General features: G+C 30.6%; 1 protein-coding gene across 1 annotated transcript in view; it reads left to right on the top strand.

Annotated features, from left to right (window-relative positions):
* The first annotated feature begins 105 nt into the window (after positions 1–105).
* LOC148272603 (ATP-binding cassette sub-family D member 1-like) overlaps positions 106–9,161 on the top strand; it is a 29,460-nt gene continuing 20,404 nt past the window's right edge. The window contains exons 1-2 of the mRNA XM_088239832.1: positions 106–202; positions 5,833–5,972. Of these exons, the coding sequence (XP_088095958.1) occupies positions 132–202; positions 5,833–5,972 (211 nt within the window). The 5' untranslated portion in view covers positions 106–131. The remainder of the gene's footprint in view (positions 203–5,832; positions 5,973–9,161) is intronic.

Below are 9,161 nucleotides of genomic sequence, written 5' to 3'. Positions count from 1 at the left end.
TATGTTGGTTTACTTACATAAAAAATACTTTTCGCATAATCGATCATTTACAATGGGTCTAATAAGTTTGTGACTAATATAAGTTTGTATTCTTTGTCATCAGATCTCGTCTTGTGGACCATGCCTACAGAATGTACTTCAAGAAGCAAACCTACTACAGAGTCGCCAATTTGGATAGCAGAATAGAAAATGCCGATCATAGGTAACGTATATTTTGTTGCACTATTCTGGATTCAAACTAAAGATATGAACTCTTTTTTTCTATGATATATTTTGTTGCCCTTTAATAATAAGGAATATTTTTATGTTCTTTTAATATTTTTTTATTTCCTTTTTTAATTACTATAAAATAAAAGAGTACCTTATAATCTTTTACGGAATATTTTCTTTTCTCTTTCATAAGAAATTAGATTACACAAAAACCTGTCTATGTATTGTAGGAGCGAAAATTGATAAACATGTCTTGTATACCCACGAACAGGCCATGCCTTTGTGGGATTTTTATGTTTACTGATCTTTTTGTTAATATGTATTTCATTAAAATGTATTTCATCGCTATGTAATTATCCTTTATTTTTTCGAAAACTCTGTTTTACCTCTTATGTATATTTAAAAAATAAAATAAAATAGTAGCCACGCACATATTAAATTGTTATTAGCAAAGATTATGGAAATATCACATACTACAAATCAGGGGCGAACCGTGTATAGAAGCGATTATGCGCAGCTTACCATTATATTTGACTAACCATAATAATGTTTTGCCAAGATTGTAAGATTGTAGTAAATGGAGATAGTTTGAAACAGGTCGAAGAATTTGTATATCTGGGTAGTATGTTTACTAGAGATGGAAATATGGACAAGGATATTGAAAGGAGGGTTAGTGCCGGTAACAGAGTTAATGGTGCCTTAAAGTCTGTCGTAGCAAATAAGTGTCTATCGCAAGAGGCTAAATTAGCAGTTCATAATGGAGTTCTGGTACCAACCCTAATGTATGGAAGCGAAGCATGGAGTGGAAAAAAAGGGACGAAAGTAGACTGAATGCTGTTGAAATGCGATCCCTCAGGCGAATGTGCGGAAAAACAATGTATGATAGGTGCCCTAATGTCGAAATTAGAGCAGAATGCAAGGCTATCGACAAAATTAAGAAAGGTCTTTTGCGATGGTTCGGTCATGTGGAGCGAATGAATGATGAAAGAACGGCTAAAAAGATTTATGATGCGAATGTGTCAGGTTGTAGAAGTCGAGGAAGGCCGAGAAAGACATGGCATGATCAAGTACAACAAATTCTTGAAAGTGGTCATGTGAAAAGTCGGAATAATCGACGTGCGTGCATGAGAAGATGTATGAATGTGAAGGAAGTAAAGGAAGTGTGCCAGGACAGAGTGGTGTGGCGTTCTATCCTCTCTGCCTACCCCTCTGGGGAAATGGCGTGATGGTTAGTTAGTTAGTTAGTTAATAATGTTTTATTGTAAATTTATTTACAGAAAAACAAATAAATATTTAACATTTATTTTTAATCATTTCTACCGTTCTACTTTTTATCTCAATATAAATATGAATTCTAATAAAGCGCGCCCAGCGCCTGCGGTGAGCCAAGAAACTAGCCGATTATTCCAGCTTATTTTTTCATACAAATAAGTATACTATATTTTGAATGTATTAACCCCAGTGCGGGTTTTTTCTCCTAGATTCAACTTGCAGATTACACAAATTATTTGAAGATTCTTGATTTGAAAAGCAGTATTTCAAACATTGTTTCTTAAGGACTATTTTTCTTTGAAATGGTACTTTTGACATAAGACCATAATTACTTTCATCCGTCATATTGCAGGACATATAGCGCTCCATGCGCCCGTTTTTAGCACATTTAATTACTAGAACAATTCGGTCAGTTGACATTTTAATTGAATACCTAATATCGACTGAATTCATACTGGTATTTTTTAATGAATTATGTATTAAAGTAATGGATAATATATCTATTTAATATAATATATCACGAAGTTACATCGTTTGAGTTGATTTCATGGATGAGAGTTGTTGTATCACACAGAACCACAGAAAAATATCAATTTATAGTACGTATTACTTACCTTATATTATGTACCTAATAATAATAATAATAATGTTTGGATAATTTATATAGCACAATTTTTGTGAAAACCACCTCAAGGTAGCTCCTATGTAGGTTCAAATATATGATATTTTATAGCTTACCTGTTAATAAAATCACCATTCGCCACTGCTACAAATACCGTTAAAAAAAAATTTGAAAATTGTGTTTTCAAAATTCAATTATAGATATTGTGGAGAAATGTTGTTACACATGACTTTAAAAAAAGAATTGTTATGTACCTGCCTAAACGCCATAATTGTGACGTCAAGATTCGTGACAATGTTATATTTAAATTTAAACGGTCACGAACAAAGATCAAAATTGACATGAATCGTGACGTTTTAGGGGCGTGGCCAATGCAATGACCGTTTTCCGCGGGATTTCAAAATTAAAAATATTTTTTACGCTAATGATAAGTAGTATTTTTTTTTTTACGTGACAGCATTTCATAGGCCTTTATTAATTTAAAAATTGTAAAAAAAGGTGATATTGATATTTCTCTAATCAAATAATGCAATGAATTTTAAATGATTCTCGAACGGTAGCTCAATATAACTCACCTACTGTTAGATTACAGAATACCGGGAATGAATATGCATCATATTTCGATATATTTAGTTTATCTCTGCCTAACTTAAAAAATAAAGTGATCAACATATTTTTCATCAAAAAGAGCAAATCATCTTCAGGAGATTGGGTTGGAATAGTTATAATTTGATTGATTTATGTATTTTGTTATTGTATAATTTCTTTAAAATATATATATGTATTTCAAGTAATTAATAATGTGTACAGTACGAGTATATTAATATTTCATACTCGATTTAAAAAAAAAATATATTTTTAAGCACTCTTTTACCACATATATGTAAATGGCAGAAATGCCGTATATAAATAAATAGATACTCTGATACTCTAAAATGGCTCATAATAGTTCTCGATAAAACATACCATTCTTGATATCTTTGACAACAAGTTGTCTTCTTTCAAACGATCACTGAATCAAATTCAATTATAAACACTTCTCTTCCGCTTCCACTCCCACCAAGTCTACTATATACCATTGTGTCTTTCCATTTTCCTTAATAATAATTTTCTATGCATAAATATGCCATATGTAAAATGAACACAAATATAATGGAAGATATAGGGTTAGACCTTTTTATATCCTGTAATTATTTTCATGACTAAAAATTGTGTTGCTTTTAATTGAAAAAAATCTCTTATTGTTTTTATGTATATTTCATTTTTACTTTCTATGTTTATTCATTTACATATGTTTTATTTTTCCTTTTAATACTAGTATTTTACACGTATCTTATTTAAAAAATATATAAATGGTATATTCTGTAATTTATTTTTGTTCTTCAATTTTTGATTACTTACGATATATTTTCAAATTTGTATTTATTTTATTTTATTTAACTTTTTGTATATAATGTTATTTGTACATTGGCGGGCTTATTGCCAAATGGCAATTTCTTCCAACCAACCAATAAAATAAAAGTTTTATTTTTATAATTCAAGTTACAGAACATATTCAATAGAAAAAAAAAAGATTAAAAAGTTAAAAATATATAAAAATAGAAATAAACGTATTTGTTTATAAATTACCTTAAATCAAAACTATTACTCAATGGGAAAAAGGAAAAAAGAGGAAAGAGGAAAAAGGAAAGGAGGAGAGATTAAGGAAGAGAAAGGAGATGTTTCTTCAGACGTGATTTAAACAGAGATAATGTAGTAACATCTTTGATGGTGGATGGGAGATGATTCCACAGTCGATTTAAGCTTCAATTTTTATTATTATCGGTATGTTTTCCAATTTATATTTTTGTTTAATTTCTTTATTACTATTTTTATATTTTATAATGTGTATTTGTGGTTCAATTTTTATTATCATCGGTATGTTTTATAATTTATAATAATTATGTCTCATTTATTAACTATTAATGGCATATTTTCTAATTTATTTTTATGATTCAATTTTTATTATTATTACTTGCATGTTTTCTAATTTATATTTATATTGATTTTTTCTAATGTTATTATTATTCTTTGAATTTATTAAGCATCATTTAATGAAATAAAAAAAAACACATGAAAAAAATAAGGTCCTTCCTAAACACAGGAATTTCCTAGCTAATCGGGACCTGAAACAAATAAACTCTGTACATTTTAAAACTGTGAAATACGTAAATAAATAAAAATAAATAAATAAATAAATAGGTTCCGTGTCCAAAGTCTAAGAACAATCTAACATGTTTATTTAATGCATATCTTTTAAATATTCAAAATAAATTATAAATGTATTTAATAAATACAGTTTAAATTTGTTTACAAAATAATTAATAATCTCTTGATAAAAACAATGATTTTTTTATAATAAATACCAACTCACCAATACTAAATCAAATTCTTACACTTTTTTGAAAAAAGCATCCAATTTCATTTGCTTTGATTGTTGCTTCCTTTCTTGCAGAATCATAAACTACAAATGTTTGAATATTCTTTTAATTTTAATAATAATAAAATAAAAAAATATAATCATTCCTTTTTATTTTTCCTTAAAACAAAACGAAAACTAACTCGGTAACACATTCACATACTCACCCTTGAATACAAACGTCACACACATACAATTACGTAAACTCTTTTCTCATATACGCTGTATTATTAGATAACAAGGGATTTTTTTAATTTTCTCTAGTATCAATATATTTCTACTTATTTTTAATGAAATAGCTGTATTATTTTTTTTTTTTGCACCACAACAGGCCAGGAGGCCCAATTACAGTGGTGAATTACATCACGGTATACCCAGGCTTGAGAAAAATTACATTTTAATTTTTGTGTTCTCACCGGAATCCCGGAACCTTCTGTGTGTGAGTCAAGCGTCTTGACCACTACACCACGGAGGCCGCCATAATCCCTAATAAAATAAAATAAATAATTAAATAAATAATAAACGCTGTTCTGTTGTTGTTAAAGTATTTGTGTTAACAGTTTTGACATATACATAGTAGCCCAAAATGCATTAACCCAAAGTGCGTAAATAAAAAATTCGATGTTAGCAATACGGCTGTTAGTTTGATACCTAATAATTTTAGTAGATTATCCCATAATCGAGCAGCTACTACTGTGAAAGAGGAGGCAAAAAATAGAGCGATGAATATGTATTGAAAGAGTTCTCTCATTATTAAAACGAAGAGATAGCCCATGCTGTGATAGAGGTTAGAAGAGCTCTCTCAGATAAACAGGCGAAGTAAGATTATTATAATTGTTTTTAAAAAGAAAATATTTGCGTTCTTACGATTTACCCAAATATTTCATTTTGATGGCCATTTTAAACGAGTTGTAAATAACTCACTATTAGAAAATGAGAATCAAGTTGGGGTAGAGTGGGATTCAAACCACGGACCTTTAAACCTTGAGTCTGAGACACTAGCCACAGGGTCACAACCGGATTCAAAATATTGTGAAGAAGTGATAGAATATAAATGTTTTTTCTATGCCTGATACTGAGCCGGTGGTCAAATTTGCGAAGATTAAAGATCTGATGACAAACATTCTGCAATCGTTCCAACTTATCAAGCAGTTCAGAATTAGCATCTGGATAACATACATCTGCTTAATCAAGGAGTGGAACATATACATCTAGATACAATGCGAACTAAATAATAATGTGATTAATTTGTCTTCTTGTTTTTCCACAGATTGACAGATGACGTGAGCGTGTTTGCTTCATCCTGTGCCCACCTGTACAGCCACCTCACCAAGCCGTGCTTCGATCTCCTCCTCATCTCGCTGACGATGGCGAGATTCACTCACAAAATGAAAGCCAACATTATAGCAGGTACGAATCTCGCCCTTTGTCATGTCAAGTTCTGTGGTTGACACGGTCAGTCTACATTGGCATCGGATTTATGCCTTTTGATATGCTAGTATTGCCACTTTTCATTCCTCTTTGTAATTAAATAGCCTAAGGGTTTTTGTTTTAAATAGCAATATGACGACAAAAGAGATGACTACTCGACTATTATTGACAAAATGCCGCATCTTTTCGGCGAAATAACAACACATAATTAATTTAAAAAATCAATTTAAAATAAGAAAAATCTGATTCAGGTATAATTGATAAGACTAAGAAAGGGTCTCTGAGATGGTTTGGTCATGTAGAACGAATGAATGATGAAAGCATGGTAAAACAAGTATATATGGCGAAAATGAACGATAACGTAAGACGAGGACGACCAAGGAAGACGTGGCATGATCAGATAAACCAAAATCTTAAGTCTGGTCATGTCAAAAGCAGGCAGAACCAAAGGGCATGTATGACAAGATTTATTTATTTATTTTATACTTTTACATCGTATTTTTTTTTTTATACAGAATAATGTTCCCTCACTAAGGTGTCCCGTACCGAGGGAAACATTTTACAAAATGTGAAACATGCCTAAGATTAGCTATTTAACAAAGTTAACATAATAATAACCTAATTATAATTAACATAATAAACAATAAAAAACAAAAATATTCATAAAAAACATAACCAATTTATATATACCAATTTAAAAAAAAACATTAACAGTGCATACATATTTGGCTTGATCCACTCATCGATCCGTGCGCAACCCACCTCCACTATCCATTTCTTAATAGCGATTTTTATATTTTGAGAACTTACTAATTGTCCTTATGGATAATGGAAGTAGATTGTACACTTTAACCGAGTAGTAGGTCAATCCTCTTTGACCGAAGGTTGTATTTTTTTATATATTTTTTTGCAGCATCAGGGTGGAGTTTCTAGTAACTCTTGTATTTGTAACGGAGGGTAGAGAATAATGTTTGTGTGCGTATAGTAACAAAGTTTTTACATAAAGTTGTTTTATAGATTTGACATTAAGATTTTTAAATATACCGAGGGAGCTAGTTCTGATTGGGACTCTTAAGATAATTTTTATTAAAGCTTTTTGTGAAGTGTGAAGTGAAATAAGCTAGAAATGTATGCCATGACAGACGTGTGTGACGGTCCATTCTCTCTGCCTACCCCTATGGGGAAATGGCGTGATGGTAGTTGTAGTAGTAGATAGTCAAGTACTTAGAATCGGGTTGTTGTCCCGTGGCTAGTGTCTCGGACTCACGGATCAAAGATCCGTCGTTCGAATCCCACTCTACCCCAACTTGATTTCTATTTTCTAATAGTGAGTTATTTTCAACTCTTTGAAAATGGCCCCCAAAATAAAATATTTGCGTAAATTATAAGAACACGAATATTTCTTTTTATTAAAAAAAAAAAAAAAACTACAAAAAAAACCTACTTGATTTAAAGTCTTCTCATATAAAACACCGAATATGATATATACTAAAGATATATGAATCATCATACCAACTCTCGAATACAGGTTTCAAATATGGAAACTCTATTTTTTAAGGATACCAACTTGTTTGAAAGAGTCCAAAGACGAGACACAAAGCTGTCAGACTGTGCAAACTAAAACAAGATCCTCGACTTTGAGCCCACAGTCTCAGGCTGGAGAAAACCAGATGCAACATTAACCCACTGAAGCATTTTTTGAGTAATAGGGTTGGTGATGGTTGGAATAAGCTGCCAAAAGAGCTGGTCTTAAGTGTGGAGTCTCAATAACTTAAAAAAGGGGCTATATTTGTTTTGGAAAACTTAAAGTACGCTAACAGCCAACTTTTGTTTGAATAGATTTTAGCATATCAGCTTTAATCAGACCGCTTAAAATTAATTATAATAACTATATTTTATACTGTGTATTTTAGGATACACCTTTTCTTTTTTACCTACCTTAAATGCCACATTGGGTTATTAGTACTACCCCTTTGGGATCTTTAGACTCTCCAACGTCCAAAAGATTATCAAACAACCTAGCTTTTCAAGAGATGTAACCAGAAGGGCTGGCCTCGTCCTAAACTCATGAATATATTTGCCAATTTACATTAAATAGTGACACATCCCTAAAATAACTATTACTACAGTATTTCCAAGCGTTTATTTAACTTTTGACACATGGGCGCCTATAAAGTTCCGTCATTATTGACAGGCAACCATAGACCTAAAAATGCAATACTTCATGTTTTTTTCATTACGATAGTGAAGCGACATGTTTTTTTGCTCCGATATTTATCGATATCGATGTTTATTGAGCCTACTTATGCAACGAGGATTATACAAGTTGATTTTTTTCATGAAAAAATGTAAAATGTGAATTAAATTAAAACCGGAAATTAAAAAAAATAATTTTCTATCGAAATCCACAGTATTTTTATTCACTTAATAATGAATACGACTAATTTACATGAAATATAAATGTCTAACTGATTCAATATTGTGAAAATATCAAATATTTATTAAAAACTACTTATCGATTGTCTATGGCCAAAACTAATTTGACAATTCGTCAGAATATATTGAATTTTAATGGCGCCGTGGTCGTTGTCGTTTATTATTGTCGCCGACAAACTGACAGTGTCGCGACACAAAATTTCTCAATTTACATTACGACAATAAAATAGTCCTATGCATATTTGGGTTTTCTGTAGCTCCTGCACCCAATGACAAACTCCAATTAAGGAGTTTATCGAGACTGTATTTAAAGTTTCTTTTGTAAAGAAATGATGTATTTTTTGCAATATTTTTTATTGAATGAAGACTTTAAAAAAAAAAGTTTTACTACAGCGCTTTCGTAATATAAACTCTGCTTTAAACGTCTGGGTATGTTTATAAACTACAAAATGTTGAGATTAAAACTTTTTCATAAATAAAGTCGATTTTTATGAGAAATCGATTCGGTAACGCATTAGGACATCCCTAATCGATACATAATCGAGCTGTCAAAAGTTAAATAAATGGTTGGATAGAGTATAATTACAAAATGTTTTTTAAATTGACCTAAATTTATTGTCTTATATTTCACATAAAGATTCTTCTCATCGTTTCTTTGAATCCCTTAAAATAAATATTTGTAGATTTATGTTTTTCCTTTTTTTAAAAAAATGTTATTACTATTTTATTTTA

The sequence above is a fragment of the Micrasema longulum genome, unplaced genomic scaffold (genome assembly GCF_059751315.1).
Source record: "Micrasema longulum isolate JH-2025_06_02 unplaced genomic scaffold, ASM5975131v1 h1tg002278l, whole genome shotgun sequence".
Classification (NCBI taxonomy): Eukaryota; Metazoa; Arthropoda; class Insecta; order Trichoptera; family Brachycentridae; genus Micrasema; species Micrasema longulum.
The sequence above is the reverse complement of the archived record's forward strand: the minus strand, read 5'-3'. Positions and strand labels throughout refer to the sequence as shown.